This window comes from Gorilla gorilla, chromosome 1 (genome assembly GCF_029281585.2).
Source record: "Gorilla gorilla gorilla isolate KB3781 chromosome 1, NHGRI_mGorGor1-v2.1_pri, whole genome shotgun sequence".
In the NCBI taxonomy this organism is placed as follows: Eukaryota; Metazoa; Chordata; class Mammalia; order Primates; family Hominidae; genus Gorilla; species Gorilla gorilla.
The window spans coordinates 101,143,272-101,170,223 of NC_073224.2; the positions used below are offsets into that span (position 1 = coordinate 101,143,272).

Sequence of the window (26,952 nt, forward strand, 5' to 3'; positions counted from 1 at the left end):
GATTGGCAGTCCCTTTCAGCTTTACAGCTTTACATCATCTACAGATTTGTTAAGTATGTTCTCTTGGTCTTCTAATTCACTGATGGAGTTTTTGAATAGGTCGGGTCCAAAGATAGAGTCCTATGAAACACTGTTGGAAACTTGTCTCTGTCTGTCTCTTTTTTTTTTTGGAGACAGTGTCTTGCTCTGTCGTTCAGGCTGGAATGCAGTGGGACGGTCTCAGCTCACTACAACCTCTGCTTCTTGGACTCAAAGAGATTCTCTCACCTCAGCCTCTCAAGTATATGGGACCATAGGCATGCGCGACCAAGCCCAGATACATTTTTTTTTTAGAGATATGTTGACATTTTGCCCAGGTTGGGAGACTTGTCTCTTGATTCCATTCAGTATTGTGTGGGTTTGGATAGGCCATCTAATTATAAAATCATTGGGCTGGTCATGGTGGCTCATGCCTGTAATCCCAGCACTTTGGGAGACCGAGGCGGGCGGATCACCTGAGGTCAGGAGTTTGAGACCAGCCTGACCAATATGGAGAAACCCCATCTCTACTAAAAACACAAAATTAGCTGGGCGTGGTGGTGCATGCCTGTAATCCCAGCTACTTGGGAGGCTGAGGCAGGAGAATAGCTTGAACCTGGGAGGCGGAGGTTGCAGTGAGCCAAAATCGTGTCATTGCACTCCAGCCTGGGCAACAAGAGTGAAACTCCGTCTCAAAAAAAAAAAAAAAAACATCTAGCTCACATTTTCTCCTTGTCTTCTTCCTATTAGAATTTAAGTTTCATGAGATTAGAACTCTCTGTCTCTCTCTCATTCTCTCATATATCCCAAGCATCTAAAACAGGGATTGAAACATAGTAAGTACTCAATAAATGTTTTTGAATAAATGAATGAAGGATAGCTGGGCGTGGTGGCTCATGCCTGTAACCCCAGCACTTTGGGAAGCCAAGGTGGGTGGATCACTGGAGCTTAGGAGTTCAAGACCAGCTTGGGCAACATGGGGAAAACCCATCTCTACAAAATATGGAAGAATTAGCCGGGCATGACAGCACACTCCTGTTGCCCCAGCTACTTGGAGGACTGAAGTGGGAGGATCGCTTGAGCCTGGGAAGCAGAGATTGCAGTGAGCTGAGATCAAGCCACTGCCCTCCAGCCCGGGTGACAGAGTGAGACCCTGTCTTAGGAATAAGGATAGATATGAAGAATTAGTCAGATGCCTTGTTGAAAACATGATACATTGTCTACATGGAATTCCTCCTTATTGTAAAATGAATCTAATTTATACCAACAACAATGTTTGGCTTTTTTGCAGAAAAGGAAGCAAATGAGCTGATGGAAGATCTGTTTGAAACTGTGAGTAATGATCCTCAAGTGAGAACATGGGATTGTAAGTTGGTTCTCCAACAAAATGTGTCCTTTGGTCTCTGTGATGCTCCTTCTAGAAGAGGGACTGAACCAATTCTCCTTTTAGTCTACCTGGGAAAGAATATAATGACAAGGGAAATTTGCTAACTGCTAGACTCTTGATTATCCACATGTAGGTTATTCTTACTAAAATTTTCCTTGAAGCTTTTTTTTTTTTTTTTTTTTTTGAGGCAAAGTCTTGCTCTGTCACCCAGGCTCTGGAGAATACAGTGGTGAAATCTCAGCTCACAGCAGCCTCGACCTCCAGGGCTCAAACAATTCTCTCATCTAAGCCTCCTGAGTAGCTGGGACTACAGGCACACACCTACAGGCCCGGCTAATTATTTTATTTTTTTGTAGAGACAGGGTCTTTCCATGTTCTGGAACTCATAGGCTCAAGTAATCTTCCTGCCTCAACCTCCCAAAGTGCTGGAATTATAGGTGTGAGCCAGCACATCTTGCCCCTTGAAAACTTTTGATGGCTTCCCCTACTGTCATTTGGTGTGTCCTTAAAGATTGCCAACTAGTTTTAAAGTATTTTGCACACAAATAATTACCTTTTCCATAAATTTGTCTAAAAAGATATTTCTGTTTAAGAAATTGATCATTTTGAGTTATCCTAGCTCTGTGCTTACTGATACAAGTTGACTGGTTGAGCGACTTCTTTCCTGGCATAATAGTCATTCCAAATGTGGGTTTGTGGGAGTCCTGAAGTGAGAAAGGTTCTGATGTAGGCTCTTTCTGGGTGCCAGCATTATTAAAGTATTGTTTATAGTTTTCACTTTTCCTTCCCAACACTGGAGCAACATTCAAAAGCCCATTCCCCAGGAAAACCCTCCCTTTCCTTTGCCCACAGTTCCAAGATGAGATGGGATTCTCCAACATGGAAGATGATGGCCCAGAAGAGGAGGAGCATGTGGCTGAGCCTCAACCTAACTTTAACACCCCTCAAGCTCTACGGTAGGCTAGTTGAAGACCTTGAGATTTGGAATAGAGGAAAAGTTTATTTCTGAAAAGGTTTTCAGAAGTTGCAGTTAACAATTTTTCATCCCCAGCCAGCTTCTGTTACTGATGTAAGGATGCAGAGCCCTGTCAGGAGTTAGGTGTCAAGTGAAGTCTCCTTGTTATGGGGCAGTGCAGCTGTAGGCCAAGCTGTATCTGTTTGGGAAGGGAGAAAAAACAGTAGCTGGCATCCATATCCACTTCTCCGGGTGAGTGGTGCTGGAGAGGTATGTAGGACTCAATGTGGCCAGCCACACAAACTACCCCATATTGTAATATCCAGTCTGTCCCTTTTGTTCTTTTTATGTGCCATTAATATCTGCTAAATGTGACTGAAAATTTGTTAGTCACCTAGGCATTAGTGGAGCAAACCCTGAAGCACCTGCAGTAAGGAGTCTGAAACATACGTGCTGACCTTTTTGCCTAAAGTTGGCACTTGTGTTACAGCATCCAGAAAGTAGAGGCTTTAATTTTTTCCTCATTTTGTGGTGGATTTGCATCTGCACTTTATTCTGTTGTAGCAGCATATAATCATTAGGTCGATGGCGAGAGGTCAGGATGCATTTTGTGCCATAAGTGGAACAAAGCAAAGAGAATAGTCCCTGTAATTAGTCCTGTGTTTGAACTTAACAGCACTACTAAGCAGAGAGCTTGGGTTCCATCTGAAAGCTAGACCTTTAGGGATTTTCCAATTTAGTGAAAAAAGATAAGATAGGCCAACCAATGTCTTAAAAACTAGAACTACTAGTCGTTCTCCATTACAACAAATATCACAATACAACTACATCAAAAATCTCAAGATTGCTAAGTCAGTATTTGACCCGTTATTTTAATTTATAGTTCATAGAACAAAATTCTGGTATAGCAGAATGGAACCATTCATCCTGGGAACGTATAATGGGATCTGATTAATAAACATTTTGGTTTTGCTGATCAACTCTTTATAACTTCTTAAAATTTGGAAAATATAGAACTAATTTAAAATTCCTGTTAGAATCCAGTTACCTTCTGGTATTCAATGGAATATAGTCATATATCATCTCATGGTCATACCCTCTGTGAAATCTATCATTAAATGATTCATCATTGTGTAAACATCGTAGAATGTACTTACATAAACCTAAATGGTTTAGCCTACTGCATACCTATTGCTCCCAGGCTACAAAACCTGTACAGTGTGTTACTGTACTGTACTGAATACTGTAGGCAGTTGTAACACAATGGTAAGTACATATGTATGTAAACATAGAAAAGGTACAGTAATCTTATGGAGCCACCTCTGACTATGTGGTTCGTTATTGACTGAAACATTATGTGGCACATGACTGTACTTGGGCAGCTTCTGCTTCTCTTTCGATTGCAAATACAAACCTGTTTTAATCTTTGACTAAATAAAAATCCCTCTGTAAGTCCATAGAGAGTAAAAACATCTTAAAACACAATAAGGAAGAGAGAGGAGAAAAAGACAGTCAAAACAAAAACTCTGGGGCTTCCCTTATCAATTACCTAAATAATCCTTGTTAAAACTAAGTGCAGGCTATGTTTCCATTTTCTACTTTTTTATGCTTCTTCTCTTCTGTTCCTTCAGTGGTGGTAGCGCGGATGTTCAAATTTTCAGTTCTCAGTAAAGATTGTATAGATAGTCCCACGGTCTTCAGGTTTTTACTCTGTGCTACCCAAACCCACAGTAAATACTATAAAAGAAAACTTATTCAAACGTCATCTTTATCTGCAAAAACTATTGAAAAACGTTACCATTTAACTATTGCTGTAATATAGGGGGTTCCTTGAAATATGATAACCTGCTTGTTATAGCTACTTCAGCAGATCTTATCCTGTTGCATAGGGTATCAGCATATGCTTAATCATTTAGGTATATTATTCTCCCTTTATTTCTTTCTATGTAAACATAGAAAAGGTATAGTAATCATACATAGAACTGACATGCTAGGTATTGGAATTTTTGCTTCAGCCCTGCAAACAATCTTTCAGGAGGGTATGGGTGGGAAGTTAGGGTTAGGAACCTTGGAAGAGGAATTTAAAGGGCTGAAAGAAGATAGCCTTCATGGATAATATTTTAACTAACTTCTCTGTTCTGTTCATTTGAACTACCGTGTACTTCAGTTATTTTGGTATATCCTTTTCCTGCTTCATGCTAGAAAGTCTTTGACTTGTTAAGAAATTAGGGCAGTGCAGCCTGAGTAGATAGGATAATGGGACAAGCTGGACCTGGGATGGGAGTAACATCCCAGGGAGTAACAAGTAATGAGAGAAGAAATGAGAATGATGAGTTCCCACCAGCTCCTTGGCTGCTTTCTTACCCATATATTTCTCTGTCCCTAGTTTTTTGTTTAATTTTTTCTTCATTTGTATATTATTTGGAAGAGGAATTGTAGAGGAATGGGATGGGGTGTAATACAGAATCATTTGATGCATGCTAACTACTTTGGGAAAAGATTTGTGTAAGGCTGGGAGTTTGACTGTTGGCTAAAGTGAAAAGGGGGGATTAGTAGGGAATGAAAATTGTTCAGGCTCTTTGCTCATCATTGGAAAGAATTGGATGTGTCGTGGACCTAGGAAAACACTCAAATTCAGTCATCCCCGTTTGGGATAGGTTTGAGGAACTACTGGCCAACCTACTAAATGAACAACATCAGATAGCGAAGGAACTATTTGAACAGCTGAAGATGAAGAAATCTTCAGCCAAACAGCAGAAGGAGGTAGAGAAGGTTAAACCCCAGTGTAAGGAAGTTCATCAGACCCTGATTCTGGACCCAGCACAAAGGAAGAGACTCCAGCAGCAGATGCAGCAGGTAACACTTTCCTTGGTCATATTAATATTGAATTATACCAAGGCCTAACTCTGAGGCTTTGGTATAATCTAAAATTAGCAGCTTTGTAAATGTCAGAGATAGTTACCTTACTACGTATTAAAACCGTAGTATCTTCACATCAGTTAGGAGCTTGAGAAGTCATCATGTTCATGTCCTGTGGTTCAGGGAAGACAGCACATAAGGACCCTAATGGTATTCGGAATTACAGATTTCAAAGAGTCCTCAGTAATCTATCCTGAAATTTAACCTTCACTGTGACAAGTAGTTTTTTTTCCCTTTTCCCTTTTCTTTTTTCTTTTTTTTTTGAGATGGAGTCTCGCTCTGTCACCCAGGCTGGAGTGCAGTGGCTCAATCTCAGCTCACTGCAAGCTCTGCCTCCCGGGTTCACGCCATTCTCCTGCCTCAGCCTCCCGAGTAGCTGTGACTACAGGGACTCGCCACCACACCCAGCTAATTTTTTGTATTTTTAGTAGAGACGGGGTTTCACTGTGTTAGCCAGGGTGGTCTCGATCTCCTAACCTCGTGATCCACCCGCCTCGGCTTCCCAGAGTGCTGGGATTACACGCGTGAGTCACTGCGCCTGGCCTTTTCCTTTTCTAATCTCAGTTCCTCCTCTGTTTAGAGGTTAAACTTCCTCTGGTTCTGTCATTTTGTTCAAGGGAACATGTCTGAGAAATTTATGCCAAGATCCTACGTTGTTCTCACACTCTTTGCAGAAAGCAAAATTTGTGTCATAAAGTTGTTTGCACTTTATGCAATGTTAATGTCATTAACATCTTAGTTAATGACTCTCTGGTGGCTGGGTGCAGTGGCTCACACATGTAATCCCAGCACTTTGGGAGGCTGAGGTGGGAGGATTGCTTGAGCAGGGGAGTTCAAAAGCAGCCTGGACAACATAGTGAGACTCTGTCTCTACAAAAAATAAAAATAAGGCTGGGCACAGTGGCTCACACCTGTAATCCCAGCACTTTGGGAGGCCAAGGCGGGTGAATCATGAGGTCAGGAGTTCGAGGCAAGCCTGGCCAACATGGTGAAACCCCGTCTCTACGAAAACAAAAAATTAGCTGGGTGTGGCGGCGGGCACCTGTAATCCCAGCTACTCGGGAGGTTGAGGCAAGAGAATCACTTGAACCTGGGAGGCAGAGGTTACAGTGAGCCGAGATCACGTCATTGCACTCCAGCCCAAAAGTCAGTGCGAGACTCTGTCTAAAAATAATAATAATAATAATAATAATAATAATAAAATAAATTAGCCAGGCATTGTGGTCACAGCTACTTGGGAGGCTGAGGTGGGAAGATTGCTTGAGCACAGGTGGTTGAGAGGGCATTGAGTCATGGTTACACCACTGCACTCCAAGCTGTGTGACAGAGCAAGACCCTGTCTCCAGGGGGAAAAAAAATATCTCTGGGCTCCTGAAACGGCAGTGTCATAACATATCACTGCATTATTTTCTTTCTCTCCCCAGCATGTTCAGCTCTTGACACAAATCCACCTTCTTGCCACCTGCAACCCCAATCTCAATCCGGAGGCCAGTAGCACCAGGATATGTCTTGTAAGTTTCCAAATTGCCGTAATTCTATAGACTAGAATATAAAATTAGCTTGGCAGGTTATTTCTCACAGTTATTCTCTCGGGTATTTTTGATTGCTATGGCTTCCTATGTTTGCTGAGTGAACATAAGCCACTGATTCACATGAAAGGACAAAGAGTGTATTCAATTTTTTTCTTTTCTTTTTTGAGACAGGGCCTTGCTCTTTCACCCAGGATGGAGTGCGGTGGAACAATTTCAGTTCACTGCAACCCCTGCCTCCCGGGTTCAAGTGATTCTCCTGCCTCAGCCTCCCAAGTAGCTGGGACTACAGGCGGGCACCACCATGGGTAATTTTTTTTTGTATTTTTAGTAGAGACAGGGTTTTGCCATGTTGGCCAGGCTGGTCTCGAACTCCTGACTTCAAGTGATCTGCCCACCTCTACCTCCCAAAGTACTGGGATTACAGCCATGAGCCACTGCGCCTGGCCTGTCCTTCTGGTATTTTTATTGGGTCCTCCTCCTTATCTTTAGATTCACCCTGACTTCTTAGGTTTTTGGTACCGCTATTCATTTCATAGATGTTGAGGCTGGGCATAGTGGCTCACACCTGTAATTCCAGCACTTTGGGAGGCTGAGGTGATAGGATCACTTGAGCCCAGTGGTCAAGAACAGCCTGGGCAACATAGTAAGACCCGGTCTGTGTTTTTTTTGTTTTGTTTTGTTTTAATTTAAATAATAAAGTAAATATACATGTAGATGTTGAATTCATTATCCATTCATGAAGCTCAATATTAGTGTTTTATGTGTAGAGCTAGTTTTGCTCATGACGTTTTGAGGTATTTTGAGCTTTTAAATTTGAAATTTGGCCAGGTATGGTGGCTCATGCCTGTAGTCCCAGCACTTTGGTAGGTCAAGGTGGGAGGATTGCTTGAGCCCAGGAGTTTGAGACCAGCCTGGGCAACATAGTAAGACCCCATCCCTACCAAAAAAATAAAAAATAAAAAAATTAGCTGGGGATGGTGCCGAGTGCCTGTAGTCCCAGCAACTTGGGAGACTGAGGTAGGAGGATCACTTGAGCCTGGGATGTTGAGCCTGTAGGGAGCCATGCTTATATATCACTCCAGCCTGGGTGACAGAGTGAGAACCTGTCTCACAAAAACAAAACCATATTTTACCTCATAAAAATTGCCTCAAACTTTTGGACAGGTAATGATAATACTCTCAGCTTCTTCAGTAAGTCTTCTTTGGATTTTGAAGAATACATTTGCTAGTATTCTAAAACTTCCTTGGTGATCAACAGGATGTCTTCATCTCTTACTGTATTCAGAGGAGGATGAGGAGTACTTGGTTGTAGGCATTATTCTGAGACCAAAAGACAAAACAATTTTAAAAGTAATGGTCCTGGTCGGGTGAGGTGACTCATCCCTGTAATCCCAGCACTATGAGAGGCCGAGGCAGGCGGATTGTGAGCCCAGGAGTTCGAGATCAGCCTGGCCAAGATGGGAAAACGCTGTCTCTACAAAAAATACAAAAATTAGCTAGGTTTGGAGGTGTATGCCTATAGTCCCAGCTTCTCAGGAGGCAGCGGTGGGAGGATGGCTTGAGCCTGGGAGGAGGAGTTTGCAGTGAGCTGAGATCATGCCACTGCAGTCCAGCCTGAGCGGCAGAGTGAGACCATGTCTCAAAATAAATTAATTAATTAAATTAAAGTAATAGTCCCCATTCTTGAGACTCTTAATTCTAGCTCGGGAGCTAGACCATGTATTCCTTAGTGAGAAACAGTTTAAAAATAAAACAAGAATATAATCCCTGAATATCTGAGAACTCAGGCATAATCTTAACAGTAGTTTATTGTGAAAGACTTTATGATTATTTTTACCTGTTTTTATCCTGTAGTAGGAAGATCAGCTTCTCATTTAGATTCTGAAGGCTATTGGTATTAATTGTCTGGAATTGTCTTAGATCTTCCTTGTGTCCTGTTTTCCCAGAAAGAGCTGGGAACCTTTGCTCAAAGCTCCATCGCCCTTCACCATCAGTACAACCCCAAGTTTCAGACCCTGTTCCAACCCTGTAACTTGATGGGAGCTATGCAGCTGATTGAAGACTTCAGCACACATGTCAGCATTGACTGCAGCCCTCATAAAACTGTCAAGAAGACTGGTAGGAGACAGATGTGTCAGCTTTAAGTTTTTACTTGCGGTGAGAGGTGGTGGGAATCTTATCCCATAGATAAGTTCCTAGGATACTTGCCTAGGAATGGAGGACACAGGACATTTGTAATTTCTTCCTTCTCTGTTTTATCCTCCCTTTGTACTCATTATCCAAGTTCTAGAATTACATGATAATCTCTGGGCCTGGGTAAGGGGTGGAGGCAGTGGACAGTATAGGAATATGGGAGGTAGAGATCTGAGGCTCAGTGCTAAGAATTGGACTACAGCAATATGAGGGGTAAGTATTAGGAGTCAGATCGAGATAAACTGGGGCCTGGTAAAGATGAAAGTCAGGTGGTAAAGTTCGGTCATGTTTAGCTTTTTACTCTCTTCATTAAGATCAACTAACTTTATTTACCATAATGATTGTAGCATAGGTGATATCTCCATTCTGAATGAAATGTTGACTTGCAAGTTAGGCGTAAATTAGAGATTGTACATTTGCCGTGTTCAGTATTTTAAAGAAATTTGCCGATTTAGATTCTACCTTGCATTGGTTTAGTATTTTTTGAGAAAATATTTGCTATTTACTTAAGCCAAATATTTACTTCTGATTTGTTTGCTGATTTAGCAAATTAGTTGTGGTTTGTTCTGGATTTGGGTTTGTCTTTGGATTCTATTTTAAATCCCTGAGTCTTATCATTAAATTGAATGTAGTTGAATTTAAGTGTACTATATCATAGACACAGATCCCAAACTACTTTAATAGCTATATTATATGAAATGGTAATGAAAACGTGATTTAATACCAAATTATGGTATTATCTTACACATCTAGTGTCCTGTGTTTTTCTTCTGGAGATATAAAAATGACACTTATGGAAGGAGAAATATGGATATAGTAGTTTTGTCTCTAGAAATGCAGAGGTGCCTAAAATTGAGAGGCTGAGAGAGGGAGACAGAAATGAATGAGACTGAATTGTCTCATTCCTTTTATGGTTCTTTTGTTCCCAACCTCAGGAGGAATCTGGGAGAACTTAATGAAAGTTAAGAAAGAATGAAATAAAAGTAAAATTTGGAATACCAGATTTGTGAGGGAGATTAAAGAAGTTGGAATCTTTTTTCTTTTTTTTTTTTTTAAGATGGAGTCTCGCTCTGTCACCTAGGCTGGAGTGCAGTGGGGTGATCTCGGCTCACTGCAACCTCCACCTCCCAGGTTCAAACAATTCTCCTGCCTCAGCCTCCCAAGTAGCTGGAATTACAGGTGCGTGCCACCATGCCTGGCTAATTTTTGCATTTTTAGTAGAGACGGGGTTTCACTATGTTGGCCAGGCTGGTCTTGAACTCCTGACCTCAGGTGATCCACCTGCCTCGGCCTCCCAAAGTGCTGGGATTACAGGCGTGAGCCAGCACGCCTGGCCTGGAATCTTATCCTGGAAGAAAAAAGCATTGTTGAAGGTCTGTTATCCTTCAGAGATTTAAAGGGGAAAGGAGGTAAAACATTTTTGAGCATACACTGTGTGACAGGTATTACTAGGTACTTTTTAAGTGTTTGTTTTACTTTGTGAATAAAGTGTTACACATAAGAAAGAGTAAGAGAGGCCGGGCGCCGTGGCTTACGCCTGTAATCCAACACTTTAGGAGGCCGAGGCTGTCGGATCACAAGGTCAGGAGATCAAGACCATCCTGTGTACAGTGAAACCCCGTCTCTACTAAAAATACAAAAAATCAGCCAGGCATGGTGGCGGGCACCTGTAGTCCCAGCTACTCAGGACGCTGAGGCAGGAGAATGGCCCGAACCCGGGAGGCAGAGCTTGCAGTGAGCCAGGATTGCGCCACGCACTCCAGTCTGGGCAACAGAGCCAGACTCTGTCTAAAAAAAAAAAAAGTCAACTTTTATTGCCAGTGAATGGGACTCCCTTTAGACGTAATGTTAGTTGAGGAAAGACTGTGGAAACTCTTTGGGGAGTGGTAGGCAGATGGGAGGGAATCAAGTTAGATAAGGACAGCTCTACCTAAATGCAAAAATGCATTCACAGGCTTTTTGAAGCCCCCTTTTTTCCTAGAAGTTGATTTATCAGAGATTTATTTTCTTATAGCCAATGAATTTCCCTGTTTGCCAAAGCAAGTGGCTTGGATCCTTGCCACAAGCAAGGTTTTCATGTATCCAGAGTTACTTCCAGTGTGTTCCCTGAAGGCAAAGAATCCCCAGGATAAGATCCTCTTCACCAAGGCTGAGGACAAGTAAGTGTTTACTCTGGGGGATCAAATATCCCAAGGAGAAGATGTAGTTCCTTTGAGGAGTTTAGGGGAAGTAAGACTTGTATAATAAGACATGGACACAAAAGGAAAAGCAGTATAGATGAGCAGAGTCCTCTAGAACGTGCTTGTTCTAGCAGTGCCAAATACTGCTTTTTAGGGGGATGTTACACACATTTTTAAAATGTTTTAGACTGGACATGGCGGCTCCCACCTGTAATCCCAGCACTTTGAAAGGCCAAGGCAGGAGGTTGGCTTTTATAATGTTATTATTTATTTAGAGACAGGATCTTACTCTGTCACCCAGGCTGGAGTACAGTGTTGCAATCACAGCTCACTGCAGCCTTGAACTCCTGGGATCAAGTGATCCTCCTGCCTCAGCCTTCATGGAGTAGCTGGGACCACAGGCGTGTGCCACCATACATGGCTGATTTTTTTTATACAGGTGAGGGTATCTCTGTGTTGCCCAGGCTGCTCTCGAATTCCTGACCTCAAATGATCCTCCCACTCCTGGCCTCCCAAAGTGCTGGGATTACAGGCATGAGCCACCACGCCCAGCTAGATTATGAACATTTTTATGGCCCTTTGTGTGTATTGCCACACTGTTATCAGCAAATATGTATATATGTAACCATGATTATATATGTTATGTTAGAGGGTAGTATTGGTGCCAGTTTAATTTGTCTGACAGGGTACCTATTATTCATTTTATATTTGTTTTATTAGAATCATTCTCCTTCCCATGTATTCTCTTTGAACTTCCTTTGTGTTGTTAATATACAGCTCATCATGATCTGACATTTATTAATGATTTATGACTAGTTTCTCTTGCTCCTACTTAATTGTGAACTATTTGATTCTTATTCATAGTACTTAATCACTACTCACTAAATACCTGAAATTTTCTACTGAGTAGTCACCAACTTGTAGTAGTCACTACAAGAATTAGTTGTAGAAAAAGTAGATTGGCCAGCCATGGTGGCTCACAGCTGTAATGACGGCACTTTGGGAGGCCGAGGCAGGAGGATCACTTGAGGCCAGAAGTTCAAGATCAGCCTAGGCAACAAAGTGAGAACTGGTCTCTACAAATAATGAAATAAAACATTAGCTAGGCATGGTAGCAAACATTTATAGCCACAGATACTCAGGAGGCTGAAGTGCGGGAATCGATTGAACCCAGGCATTCAAGGCTGCAGTGCACTGTAATCATGCCACTGCTCTCCAGCCTGGACAACAGAGCAAGACCCTGTCTGAAAAAAATGAAAAAGTAGATTGGGCCACACGCCATGGGCTCATGCCTGTAATCTCAGCACTTTGGGAGGCTGAGACTGGAGAATCGCTTCAGCTTAGGAAGTAGCAGCTGCAGTGGGCTGTGATCACGCCACTGCACTCCAGCCCAGGTGACAGAGTGAGACCTTGTTTTAAGAGCAAGTAAGAAAAAGTAGATTGTAAAATGTGTTAGTCTGGGGAAGCCCTTTAGAAGGAAGGACTGTGAAGTGAGATTTAGTGTTATTGCTCCTTTCTCAGTTTGTTAGCTTTAGGACTGAAGCATTTTGAAGGGACTGAGTTTCTTAACCCTCTAATCAGCAAGTACCTTCTAACCTGCAAGACTGCCCGCCAACTGACAGTGAGAATCAAGAACCTCAACATGAACAGAGCTCCTGACAACATCATTAAAGTGAGTGTTTCCTGCATGCACTATCCAGGCACCTCACCAACACATGTCTGTTCTTTTATCTTGTTATTCTCAAAGAAAAGAAGAACCTTCTTTTATCTAAAGCTAATTTCTCCTACTTATACACTAGATTAATTCCCCTGTTGCCTTTTCAGGGGCATTGATTCATTCATTACGTTCCTCTGGAGTATCTTCATCCTCTTAAAAGATTCCACAAATCCATGTTTCCCTGTAATAATTCTCTTGAACTTTCTAGAAATGATATGCAGTATTCCACTTACATGCTTTGGGTTTTTGTTTTGTTATGTTTTTTTTGGTCAGACATAATCTTGCACTGTCATCCAGGCTGGAGTGCAGGAGTATAGTGGCATGATCTTGGCTCACTGCAGCTTCCGCCTCCCAGGTTCAAGTGATTCTCCTGCCTCAGCCTCCCAAGTAGCTGAGATTACAGGCGTGCCCACCACGCTCAGCTAATTTTTTGTATTTTTAGTAGATACAGGTTTCACCATGTTGGCCAGGCTGGTCTTGGACTTCTGACCTCAAGTGATCCACCAGTTTTGGCTTCCCAGACACTAGGATTACAGGCATAAGCCACCGTGCCCAGCCTATATACTTTTTCTCAATTTTGTGTTTGTATGTATACGTGTGTGTGTGTGTGTGTGTGTGTGTGTGTGTATGTATGTATGTATGTATGTATGTATGTATTGAGACGGAGTTTCGCTCTTGTCGCCCAGGCCCGGCCTATATACTTTTTCTCAACTCTTTTTACTTATTGATTGATTGATTGAGATGGAGTTTCGCTCTTGACCCCCAGGCTGGAGTGCAATGGTGCGATCTTGGCTGACTGCAACCTCTGCCTCCTGGGTTCGAGTGATTCTCCTGCCTCAGCCTCCCTTGTAGCTGGGATTACAAGCCCCCGCCACCATGCCCAGCTGATTTTTGTATTTAGTAGAGTCGGGGTTTCACCATGTTGGCCAGGCTGGTCTCGAACTCCTGACCTCAGGTGATCCATCTGCCTCGGCCTCCCTAAGTGCTGGGATTACAAATGTGAGCCATTGCCCCCAGCCTTCTTTTTTATTTAGATATTTATTTATGTTTTTTTTTTTTTAGAGACAGGTTCTCACTCTGTCATCCTGGCTGGAGTGCATGGGCACAATCATAGGTCACTGCAACCTCAAATTCCTGGGTGATCCTTCCACTTCAGCCTTCCAAGTAGCTTGGACTACAGGTGCATGCCACCAAGGCTAGCTGATTATTTTATTTTGTGTGAAGACAGGGTGTCATTTTGTTGCCCAGGCTGGTCTTGAAGTCCTGACCTCAAGCAGTCCTCTTGCCTCAGCTCAGCCTCCCAGAGTGTTGGGATTACAGGCAGGAGCCATGATGCCCAGCCTTTGGTTTCATTTTATTTTTGTATTTTTCTTGAGACAAGGTCTTACTCTCCTGCCTAGGCTGGAGTACAGTGGTATAGTCATAGCTCACTGCAGCCTTGAACTCCTAGGCTCAAGCATTCTTCCAACGTCAGCCTCCCGAGGAGCTGGGATTATATGCATTAGCCACTGTGCTTGGCCATTAAATTTATTTATTTATTTATTTTATTTTATTTTTTTGAGACAGAATCTGTCTCTGTCACCCAGGCTGGAGTGCAGTGGCACAATTTTAGCTCACTGCAACCTCCGCCTACCGGGTTCAAGCAATTTTCATGCCTTAGCCTCCTAAGTAGCTGGGACTACAGGCATGCACCACCACACCTGGCTAATTTTTATATTTTTAGTAGAAACATAATTTCACCATGTTGGTCAGTCTGATCTTGAACTCCTGATCTCAGGTGATCTGCCCACCTCGGCCTCCCAAAGTGCTGGAATTATAGGCGTAAGCCTCTGTGCCTGGCCAAAAACTTTTTTTTTTTTTTTAGGGATGGGGTGTCCCTGTATTGCCCAGGCTGGTCTTCAATTTTTGGCCTTAGGCAATTCTCCTGTCTCAGCTTCTAATTGGTACTGCCTGGTGTATTGGATTTAGGCCTTACTTATTAACCATAAACCACGGAAGCCGAAGATTTACCTCTCTCCTCACTCCCTTACTCCCACCACAAACATGCACATTTTCTGCTCTCCAAACTCCTCACTAGTAGTTATGGTAGAATTTTGGTTAGATTGTATTCAGGGTTTACATTGTAAGATTTTAAGGACTGTCGGCTGGGCGCGGTGGCTCACGCCTGTAATCCCAGCACTTTGGGAGGCCAAGGCAGGTGGATAACGAGGTCAGGAAATCGAGACCATCTTGGCTAACATGGTGAAACCCCAGCTCTACTAAAAATACAAAAAACTGGCTGGGCATGGTGGCAGGCGCCTGTAGTCCCAGCTACTCGGGAGGCTGAGGCAGGAGAATGGCGTGAACCCGGGAGGCGGAGCTTGCAGTGAGCCGAGATCGCGCCACTGCACTCCAGTCTTGCAAGACTGCGTCTCAAAAAAAAAAAAAAATAGATTTTAAGGACTGTATAAATGCTCTTCACAGCTCAGCTATGTTACTGTGTTACTTTGCCTTTCCTGCTGAACATTTTGTTTCCCAGATCATCATCTTTCAGTGTGTTCAGGCATTCTAGATATTCTGTCACTTTCATCTTGAAGAAATTGCTCCCTGAGCCCTCTGACACTATTCCACTCTTAAGCGTGTTGCTCTCCATGTTGCTGCACTGATGTCTTCTTGGGCTTTTTCTTCACCATCATCCCAGGAATTCCTTTTGCCTCATACTGTGTTAGATCCTCTTATTTCCTGAATTCCACATCTTTGCTTTTGCATTACTTTTTTTTTTTTTTTTTTTTTTTTTGAGACACAGAGTCTTGCTCTGTCCCCCAGGCTGGATCTCGGCTCACTGCAACCTTGGTCTTGGTCTTGAACTCCTGACCTCAGGGGATCCACCCGCCTCAGCCTCCCAGAGTGCGGGGATTACAGGCATGAGACACCACGCCTGGCCTTGTTTTTTGTTTTGTTTTGCTTTTTTTTGAGACCGAGTCTCGCTTTGTTGCCCAGGCTGGAGTCCAAAGGCGCGATGATCTTGGCTCACTGCAACGTCCGCCTCCCGGGTTCAAGCAATTCTCCTGCCTCAGCCTCCCGAGTAGCTGGGATTATAGGCACATGCCACCACGCCTGGCTAATTTTTTGTATTTTTAGTAGAGACGGGGTTTCACCATGTTAGCCAGGACGGTCTTGATCTCCTGACCTCTTGATCCACCCGTTTCGGTCTCCCAAAGTGCTGGGATTACAGGCGTTGAGTATTACTTCTTTACTTAGTGGAACACATTCTAGTAGCTTTTTTAAAAAAAAATTTTTTTCTGAATTTTAAAAAATTGAGGTGGGTGGGTCTCAGTTTTTTGCCCAGGCTGGTCTCAGACTCCTGGGTTCAAGTGATCCTCCTGCTTCAGCATCCCAAAGTGCTGGGATTATAGGCATGAGCCACCCTGCATGGCCCCATTCCAGTAGCATCCTGAGGGAGAGTGCTTGGGAAGGGAATTTTCAAATTTAAACCATCTCCGGGGCCTGGCGCAGTGGCTCACGCCTGTAATCCCAGCACTTTGGGAGGCTGAGGCGGGTGGATCACGAGGTCGGGAGATCGAGACCATCCTGGCTAATGTGGTGAAACCCCGTCTCTACTAAAAGTACAAAAAAATTAGCCGTGCGTGGTGGCGGGCGTCTGTAGTCCCAGGTACTCTGGAGGCTGAGGCAGGAGAATGGCGTGAACCTGGGAGGTGGAGCTTGCAGTGAGCCGAGATCTCGCCACTACACTCCAGCCTGGGTGACAGAGCAAGACTCCGTATTTAAAAAAAAAAAAAAAAAAACTCTATTCATGGTCTTTTGATTGTATCGATGTCAGTTTCCTCGTTTTTTTTTTTTTTTTTTTTTTTTTTTCTTTTTTTGAGGCAGAGTCTCACTGTTGCTCACTGCAGCCTCTGCCTCCTGGGTTCAAGCGATTCTCCTGCCTCAGCCTCCTGAGTAGCTGGGATTAGCCACCACACCCAGCTAATTTTTGTATTTTTAGTAGAGATGGGGTTTTGCCATGTTGGCCAGGTGATCTCGAACCCCTGACCTCAAGTGATCTGCCCGCCTTGGCCTCCCATAGTGCTGGGATTACAGGCATGAGCCACCACATCCTCCATGTCTGGCCAGTTTCCTGGTAGTAATATTGTACTGTGTACCTTGTTTATATGTATAACTCTTGTTACTATGTAACATAAAAACATTATATTGGGAGAAACTGGTTGAAGAGTACATGGGACCTCTTGGTACTATTTTTTGCAATTTCCTATGAATATAATTATTTCAAAATAAAAGGAAAAAAATAATACTCTCCTCTGTCACTGTATCTAGAATTCTAGATAGGAAATAATTTTTTTAAGAAGCTTTTAAGGGCCTCACTTCATTTTCTTCTAGCTCCTAGTGTGGTGTTAAGAAATTTCATGCCATTTAACTTTTTTTTTTTTTTTTCCGAGACAGGGTCCCACCCTGTTGCCCAGTTTGGAGCGTGGCTCAATCATGGCTCACTGGTGTCTCCAACCCGGTGTGCACCACTATGCCCAGCTAAATTTTTTTTTTTTTTTTAAGACATGGTCTCGTTATGTTGGCCAGGCTGGTCTCAAACTCCTGGCCTCAAGTGCTCATCCTGTCTTGGCCTCCCAAAGTAATGGGATTATAGGCATGAGCCATGGCCCCATTTAACTCTTGAGTCTTTGTGTAACACCTGTTTTTCTCAACCTCTGACAGCATGCAGGATTTTTCCTTTGGCTTCAATATTTTGAAAATGCATGATAATATGCCTTAGTATTTGTCTATTTTTATCCATGGTTTTTTAAAAAGTACTTTCTGTTTGTTTTTGTTTGTTTGTTTGTTTTGAGACGGAGTCTCGCTCCATCGCCCAGGCTGGAGTGCAATGGCGTGATCTTGGCTCACTGGAACCTCTGCCTCCCGGGTTCAAGCAATTGTCCTGCCTCAGCGTCCCAAGGAGCTGGGACTACAGGCACTGGCCACCACACCCTGCTAATTTTTGTATTTTTAGTAGAGACGGGGTTTCACCTTGTTGGTCAGGCTGGTCTCGAACTCCTGACCTCGTGACCCACCCACCTCAGCCTCCCAGAGTGCTGGGATTACAGGTGTAGGCCACCATGCCTGGCGTATCCATGGTTTTAAGGCACACGTGATAAACCTTATTCTTCTGCAGAAATAATTTTTTTTTTTTTTTTTTTTTTTTGAGATGGAGTCTCACTCTGTTGCCAGGCTGGAGTGCAGTGGCGTGATGTCGGCCCACTGCAATCTCCGCCTCCTGGGTTCAAGTGATTCTCGTGCCTCAGCCTCCCGAGTAGCTGAGATTACAGGCACGTGCCACCACACTTGGCTAATTTTTGTATTTTTAGTAGAGATGGGGTTTCACCATGTTGGCCAGGATGGTCTTGATCTCCTGACCTTGTGATCTGCCTGCCTCGGCCTCCCAAAGTGCTGGGATTACAGGCATAAGCCACCACACCTGGCCAGAAGTAATTTTTGTTTTAAGTTTTAGTTTTGTGTCATTTTTCGTGCACATCTTTGTACTTTTGTTGGGGGATGGGGTGGGGTGTCGGGGTTGGAGTCTTGCTCTGTTGCCCAGGCTGGAGTGCAGTGGTGCAGTCTTGGCTCACTGCAACCTCTTAATTCCTCAGTTCAAGCGATTCTCCTGCCTCAGCCTGCCAAGTAGCTAGGATCACAGGCGTGCACCACCACACCCGGCTAATTTTTTTTTGTACTTTATTAGAGACAGGGTTTCACCATGTTGGCCAAGCTGGTCATGAACTCCTGACCTCCAGTGATCCACCCTCCTCGTTCTCCCAAAGTGCTGGCATTACAGGCATGAGCCACCATGCCCAGCCCTTTGTACATTTTTTAATGTAGGATGTCATTTGTCCACTTGACTCTCCCACTAGTCTGTAAGCTCCATGAGAGCAGGAATTGCTTCCCTTATGTGTGTGCTTAGCTTTTAGCACAGTGCCTAGGATATAGAAAACATCCTATGTTCATCATATTGGATGAACAGATGCTTATTGTCAGTGGTTTAAGTTCAGTTCTTCTTTTTTTTTGAGATGGAGTCTCACCCTATTACCAAGGCTGGAGTGCAGTGGCATGATCTTGGCTCACTGCAATCTCCACCCTACCACCCCCACTGCCAGGTTCAAGCGATTCTTTTGCCCCAGCCTCCCAAGTAACTGGGATTACAGGCACCCACCACCACACCCAGCTAATTTTTGTATTTTTAGTAGAGATGGAGTTTCACCATGTTGGCCAGGCTGGTCTCAAACTCTCAATCTCAAGTGATCTGCCCGCCTCAGCCTCACAAAGTGCTGGGTTTACAGATGTGAGCCACCATGGCCAGCCTATTTACTCTTAAAACTGAACTGCCTCAGCCTTTTTTTTTTTTCCTTCCCTTCTGATGCCCTTCACACCATCATTTGCTTAAAGTCTTTGATGTGTCCATTTTATAGATTACGATGCTGTCTTTGCAGCTGTTGAGCAGGAACAAATCTTATATAAGATTGCTCTTAGCATCTGCTTCCTTTTCTCTCTGTGACCTAAACTCTCCCCTTCCTGGCAACCAGAATGGAGATCATCAGTTAGAAAATATTGAATAGGGCTGGGCGCGGTGGCTCACGCCTGTAATCCTAGCACTTTGGGAGGCCGAGGCGGGTGGATCACGAGGTCAGGAGATCGAGACCATCCTGGCTAACACAGTGAAACCCTGTCTCTACTAAAAATACAAAAAAATCAGCCGGGTGTGGTGGCGGGCACCTGTAGTCCCAGCTACTCCGGAGGCTGAGGCAGGAGAATGGCGTGAACCTGGGAGGTGGAGCTTGCAGTGAGCGGAGATCGCGCCATTGCACTCCAGCCTGGGCAACAGAGCAAGACTCTGTCTCAGAAAGAAAATACTGAATAACTATAAAATCTTTAAATAGAGATTAGTTTAATTTGAAATGTACAAGTATTCAGCATATGCTATTCGTATATGTGTGTTCATGGATGTTTGTGTATGTGGTCTTGTGTGTCTGTGTGTTTCTCTTGATCCACCACCCACCCCATTCACCAGCCTGACAGAGGACAGTGTTTCCAGAAGGAATGTAATTCATGCGCATTTTTTTCATGTTAAGTGTTATAAGAAGACCAAACAGCTGCCAGTCCTAGGAAAATGCTGTGAAGAGATCCAGCCACATCAGTGGAAGCCACCTATAGAGAGAGAAGAACACCGGCTCCCATTCTGGTTAAAGGTACAGCCCTCTTCCTCGAAGTCTGTAGGAGGCAGAAGGTCACTGAAAGTTCTGAGAGAATATCAAGGACTTCCTTAATCGTCTAATGCTTTAGTTGTAGAACTAGGACTTCAGAAATCTTCCTGATTCACCTTTCTTCCCTTACTTTTCTGCCCTTCTCCGGGTGATTCTACAACATTTTCAAAATAATGGGTAGAATGGTAATTTGCTAAAGGAAATTCAGAGAAGAGTTTCTAAAGTGTATAATTGGACTGTGGTCTTTGTAGAAATTTGATATGCAGAGTCCCTTGGAAAGATGCCTTGAGCTTGTCTCAGGTCCCTAAACTTAGAAAGTCCTATTCTTTTTCCCAAATTCTGACATGTGCTGGATCAGAGTGTTCTCATTTCCAATAGGCCAGTCTGCCATCCATCCAGGAAGAACTGCGGCACATGGCTGATGGTGCTAGAGAGGTAGGAAATATGACTGGAACCACTGAGATCAACTCAGATCAAGGCCTAGAAAAAGACAACTCAGAGTTGGGGAGTGAAACTCGGTACCCACTGCTATTGCCTAAGGGTGTAGTCCTGAAACTGAAGCCAGTTGCCGACCGTTTCCCCAAGAAGGCTTGGAGACAGAAGCGTTCATCAGTCCTGAAACCCCTCCTTATCCAACCCAGCCCTTCTCTCCAGCCCAGCTTCAACCCTGGGAAAACACCAGCCCAATCAACTCATTCAGAAGCCCCTCCCAGCAAAATGGTGCTCCGGATTCCTCACCCAGTACAGCCAGCCACTGTTTTACAGACAGTTCCAGGTGTCCCTCCACTGGGGGTCAGTGGAGGTGAGAGTTTTGAGTCTCCTGCAGCACTGCCTGCTATGCCCCCTGAGGCCAGGACAAGCTTCCCTCTGTCTGAGTCCCAGACTTTGCTCTCTTCTGCCCCTATGCCCAAGGTAATGATGCCCTCCCCTGCCTCTTCCATGTTTCGAAAGCCATATGTGAGACGGAGACCCTCAAAAAGAAGGGGAGCCAGGGCCTTTCGCTGTATCAAACCTGCCCCTGTTATCCACCCTGCATCTGTTATCTTCACTGTTCCTGCTACCACTGTGAAGATTGTGAGCCTTGGCGGTGGCTGTAACATGATCCAGCCTGTCAATGCGGCTGTGGCCCAGAGTCCCCAGACTATTCCCATCGCCACCCTCTTGGTTAACCCTACTTCCTTCCCCTGTCCATTGAACCAGCCCCTTGTGGCCTCCTCTGTCTCACCCTTAATTGTTTCTGGCAATTCTGTGAATCTTCCTATACCATCCACCCCTGAAGATAAGGCCCACGTGAATGTGGACATTGCTTGTGCTGTGGCTGATGGGGAAAATGCCTTTCAGGGCCTAGAACCCAAATTAGAGCCCCAGGAACTATCTCCTCTCTCTGCTACTGTTTTCCCCAAAGTGGAACATAGCCCAGGGCCTCCACCAGTCGATAAACAGTGCCAAGAAGGATTGTCAGAGAACAGTGCCTATCGCTGGACCGTTGTGAAAACAGAGGAGGGAAGGCAAGCTCTGGAGCCGCTCCCTCAGGGCATCCAGGAGTCTCTAAACAACTCTTCCCCTGGGGATTTAGAGGAAGTCAAGATGGAACCTGAAGATGCTACAGAGGAAATCAGTGGATTTCCTTGAGCTGGGAGAATAAGAGTCTGGAGACTGGGAGCCTTCACTTCGGCCTCCGATTGGTGGCGCATAGGGTGTAACCAGTAGGAAACCCCTAAAGGGTACTTAAACCCCAGATTTTGCAACTGGGGCTCTTGAGCAGCTTGCTTTAGCCTGCTCCCACTCTGTGGAATATACTTTTGCTTCAATAAATCTGTGCTTTTATTGCTTCATTGTTTCATTGATTTGTGCAATTTGTTCAATTCTTCATTCAACATTCCAAGAACCTGGACAAATTGTAGTCAAGACCCTCCGACAGTAACATATTTTGGCAAGCCAGCCTGGAGGTAAGTCCAAATTGCGGTGCAGGGGAAGGGGGCGGTTATTTTTCTTTTCTTCTTTCCTTTTTCTTTCCCTATCAAGCCTTCATTTTTTGGCATGGGCTGGAGCTATATCTCTGTGCAGGGCTCCACTCCATACAGGGGAACCTTTTCCTCTCTTTCCCTTTTCCAACTTGAGACTCAGCAGATAGCATGTGAACATGGAGGCAACTGCAGGTCTCTGGCCAGGGCCACTCTCCAGTGAGACTGAAGGGTATCCATGTGGAAGCACCTGATCACCATCGCCCAGTTTGGGTGACGGACCTGAGTTCTCTTTTTTTGAGTCTTTCAGCTGCTGTTTTCTAACAGCTCTTTGGTAATTGAGGGCAACTGGACAGGGCCACTCTCCAGTGTTACCTGAAGGCCAAGGAATGAATCGGGATAGCTTCCCTGCCCGGAAGGGAGAAAGACTCTTTTATCTTTCCTGGTTATAGTCTCTGAGTTCTACACGTGACACCATTGGCAGTGGTAGCTCATTCAGGGCGAATTCACACTCAGGCCTCTTAAACCCTCCTTTCTTATGCCAAATTCTCTTACAGAGTTAGCCAGTGAGGGCAAAAGGTAGTATCTCCTAGATATTTTGACCCTTCTACTGGATCCATTTGGCTGGCTGATGACCTTTGGGACCCACAAGCTTTAGAATACATTCTACATCTTGGACCTCCACTGAGGGGACCTTGTTTCCTTTGTCTTCACCATATTATTTCAATAGAATGGCCTGCCCTTACACAGGATCCATTGCCATGGTGGTGGATTTTTAAACATTCCCTCTCTTGCCCAGGGCCAGAATGGAATAGCCAGCCCTATTTTATCTTTCATGCCTAAAATCAACCTTTTTCCCTGAAATTACCCATAATCCACATGACAAAAGAAACCTACCAGCCTCCTGTTCCTCTCATTAGGGTTCACAGCCTTCACTCTAGTGGAACAGGAAGTATGGGAAACCATGGCCTTACCAAATTATAAGGATGCTAGAGGCCAGGTGCTGTGGCTCACACCTGTAATCCCAGCACTTTGGGAGGCTGAGGCGAACGGATCACCTGAGGTCAGGAGTTCGAGACCTGCCTGGCCAACATGGTGAAACCCCGTCTCTACTAAAAATACAAAATAAGCCTGGCATGGTGATGCACACCTGCAACCCTAGCTATTTGGGAGGCTGAAATAGGAAAATTACTTGAACCCAGGAGGTGGAGGTTTCAGTGAGCCAAGATCGTGTCCATTGCACTCCAGCCTGGGCAACAAGAGTGAAACTCCATCTCCAAAAAAAAAAAAAAAAAAGATGCTAGAAATCAAGGCCTTCATCTAGGAATAAAAGGAGTTAATAGTGGGTCACCAGTGGTGGAGAGAACCTTGCCAAAGTAGTGCTGGTACCCATCAAAGGTCACGTCACACTAAGATGGGACCCTAAAGGGGGACACCCTTAGGGGCCCCAGACAAGCAGCCAGGAACAATGGGCAGTCAATGGAATTCTTAATTATAACACCATCTGCAATTAGACCTATTTTGCAAAATGCAGGGTAAATTGCCAGAAATCCCATATGTGCAGGCCTTCATGGGTGTATATCAAAACCCAACCATGTGCAAAACTCCAGGACCTGTCCCATAATCAAAGGTCCTAAGGCAGAACCAGATATTGTAGATGATCCTATTTTGACAAGGGTCACCTGTCTCGGGAAATGGCAACCTCTCCTGTATAGCCTGTTGCCAAGTGTTCCTGAGGCTCAAACCCAAGAGCAAAAACCAGGAACCCTGCCAAGTTCCCCTCACAGTGGAACACCTTATTCAACTCCCTTTCAGCCCTACTACTCCTGAGGGAAGTAGCAGGAGCCAAGGGGCCAGTTAGAGTGCAGGCCTGCTTCTCCATAACACAATGTAAAGAAAAGCTTGGAAGCTATTCTGAGAACCCCAGGAAATTTGCAGATGGGTTCCAAACTTTGACTTTAGCCTTTGGTCTCTCATGGAGGGATGTTCAATTAATTCTAGCAACGTGTTGTACCCCCTTGGAATGAATCTTTGAGGCCGCCTGCCAGGAAGCCCACGATTTATTCGCCTGAAGCCCTTAGGGCAATCACCAGGGCCCAGCCCCAGCCCCTGCTACTGATCCTAATTGACACCCCTGCGGGAATGAACAACTGGGCCAAATTTCTTGAGGCTCTCCTTGGAGGAATGAAAAAGACAATATCTTAAGTTAGCAAATTATGATCAGGGAGGTTATACAAGGCAAGGAGGAAAATCCAGCCATGTTTTATGGTAGGCTGGGGAAAGGAAATATACCAATCTGGACGCTTCCTCTCCAGAGGCAAAATATTAATGGCACAGCATTTCATTAGCCAATCCGCTCCAGCCATTAGGCTCCAAAAGCTATAGATGATGCCACAGACTAATCAAAATCAACTTCTTGATACTGCCTTATGGTGTATAACAATCATGACCTGGAGGAAGGAAAAGGAATAAAGAAGAAGCAAGCCAAAATTACGATAGCCATCATTGGAGATGCCCTGAATGCCCAAAGAGTGCCCAAGGGAATCCCAATGGGCCATAAGGATAATGCCAGCAAAGGCTTTTGCTTCAAATGCAAGAAAAATGGGAATTGGGCAAAGGACTGTAGTAAGCCCCCACTGGGACCCTGTTGGCAGTACAAAGGCACCAGTCACAACCCCTGGTGCTGGAGAATTAACTGCCCTGTTACACAGAGGAGGTCAGTCAAAACTCTTAACAGTGCAAAAGGAGAAATTGATGAAAACTGATGGGGCCCAGGGCCTTCCTCACCACCCCTGCCCAGGAACATCATTCATTACTATTGAGGAGCCCTGGGTAACTCTGGACGTGTTGGGCACCCAAATTTGGTTTCTTTTTGATACAGGGACAAATTACTTTGCCCTTACTACTTACGTAGGAAAAGCTTCCTCCCCATCCACAAGCGTTACGGGAATGGAAGGAGAGCCACAAAAAAGATTCTTTATTCCTCTTTTGACTTGCCAATTTGAGAAACAAATCTTCCAACAAGAATTTCTAGTAGTAACAAGCTGGCCAGTCCCCTTGTTGGGAGGGGATATTATAGTTAAAATAGGGACACTGCTACGATTTAGGCACCACCCAGCAAAATTGCTAATAGTAATGCAGACAATGTCCCAGACCACATTAATAAATAGGTCAACACACTAGCATGGTATACTGGGAAACTGGGTAGGGCTAAAACAGAAATACACTTGGACAGTGCCCCTCCCTCAGGGCTTTCAGCATAACCATGTTTGTTTGTTTTTTGCACAAGCCTTGGGGATCTAAGGGATCTAAAATTGGAAAATGGAGTGTACTCTAGTATGTACATGACCTTCTTGTGTGTAGCCCAACCCAGGGGGTGACTAAAATACTATAAGAACCTTAAATTTCTTTGCAGATGGGATATAAAGTGTCCAAAAGGAAGGCTCAGATTGCCCACCAACGGGTTCAATATTTAAGGTGTATCTTAACATCCAGAGCCCAGCAAATATCCCCAGAATGAGTGCAAGCCGTATGTGGTTTGGAGCTCCTCCCACACCAAGCAACAGCTTCGTCGTTTTCTGGGGATGGCTGGGTTTTGCAGAAGATGGGTACCAAATTTTGGGCTCATAGCAAAACCCCTTTATGAAAGCAACAAGGGAGCCAGAAAATGAGCCAACTGAATGGACTTCGGACATGAGAGAAGGCTTTATCAAGTTAAAACAGGCTCTCAGCCAGCCTCCCGCTCTTGGCATCTTAGACCTCACTAAGCCCTTGTATGTAGCAGAAAGGAAAGGCATAGCCATGGGAGTGCCAACCGCCTACTTCTCAAAGAAATTGGACACGGTAGCCAAGCTGCTTGCAGTCGATGGCAGACACTGCTATTTTAGTGGAAGAAGCCACTAAAATCACCCTGGGTCAGCCACTGGAAGTATTAACCCCACATCAAGTCAATCCTAGAAATAAAAGGACACAACTGTATGATGGGGGAAAGGTTAACCAAATACCAGGCTATGCTCTTGGAAAATCTAGATGTGACCCTTAAAACCTGTAACACTGTGAATCCAGCTTGATTGCTGCCCACAAGCCCAATAATTAATCATTCCTGCGAGCAAGTTATTGCACATACATATGTTAGCCAGCCTGATTTAAAAGGTTGACCTCTCCCAGATTCAGAGGATGACTGGTTCACAGACCTCAGCAGCTTTATATCAAATGGGAACACTGGGCCAGATATACAACAGTAAATTACAATACAATTATTGAGGTCCAACCACTGCCCCCAGGTATGTCAGCACAAAAAGCTGAGATCATTGCTCTTACTCGAGTTCTGACATTAGGAAAAGGGAAAAAGCTTAACATCTATACAGATTCCAAACATGCATTTCTCGTGTTTCATGCTCATGCTGCAATTTGAAAAGAAAGAGGACTACTAACTAGTAAATCTTCCACCATAAAGCATGGGTCTGAAATTCTTCAACTGTTGGAAGCAATACACTTGCCAAAAGCATAGCCATAATTCATTGTAGGGGGCATCAAAAGAACCTAACCCCTATAACACAAGGGCACAGAAAGGCTGATAAGCCAAAGCCGCACTGCTCAGGGTGTAATCCCGACAAATTCTAGCACTGCTTCCTTTCTATGATTCCCCAATAGAACCTGAATATACATCACAGGGAGAACAGTTAGTAAAGGAGGAAGATGGACACAAACAAGGATCCTGGTGGTATACGGTATCAAAAGTGTATCTCCCTCAAACAGCCCAATGGAGAATTATAAAAATCCTGCATGACTCTTTCCATATATGAGGAGATGCCACTCTTGCCATGATAAACAGGCTCTTCAT

At 44.3% G+C, this 26,952-nt stretch overlaps 2 protein-coding genes across 11 annotated transcripts in view; one reads left to right on the forward strand and one right to left on the reverse strand.

Annotated features, from left to right (window-relative positions):
* The window catches only part of YY1AP1 (YY1 associated protein 1), a 29,257-nt gene extending 7,277 nt beyond the window's left edge, over positions 1 to 21,980 (forward strand). For 3 of the 10 annotated variants that reach the window (XM_063694254.1, XM_063694263.1, XM_063694261.1), the window contains 9 exons: positions 1,310 to 1,350; positions 2,258 to 2,361; positions 5,018 to 5,216; positions 6,704 to 6,790; positions 8,758 to 8,929; positions 11,019 to 11,163; positions 12,766 to 12,856; positions 20,014 to 20,130; positions 20,524 to 21,980. In XM_063694254.1, coding sequence (XP_063550324.1) covers positions 1,310 to 1,350; positions 2,258 to 2,361; positions 5,018 to 5,216; positions 6,704 to 6,790; positions 8,758 to 8,929; positions 11,019 to 11,163; positions 12,766 to 12,856; positions 20,014 to 20,130; positions 20,524 to 21,777 — 2,210 coding nt within the window. In that variant the 3' untranslated portion in view covers positions 21,778 to 21,980. Of the gene's footprint in view, positions 1 to 1,309; positions 1,351 to 2,257; positions 2,362 to 5,017; positions 5,217 to 6,703; positions 6,791 to 8,757; positions 8,930 to 11,018; positions 11,164 to 12,705; positions 12,857 to 20,013; positions 20,131 to 20,503 lie in introns of all 10 variants that reach the window. The other 7 variants (XM_063694257.1, XM_031016274.3, XM_063694255.1 and 4 more) reach the window with 4 other exon arrangements.
* The window catches only part of DAP3 (death associated protein 3), a 133,813-nt gene that overhangs the window by 48,746 nt on the left and 58,115 nt on the right, over positions 1 to 26,952 (reverse strand). The window lies entirely within an intron of this gene.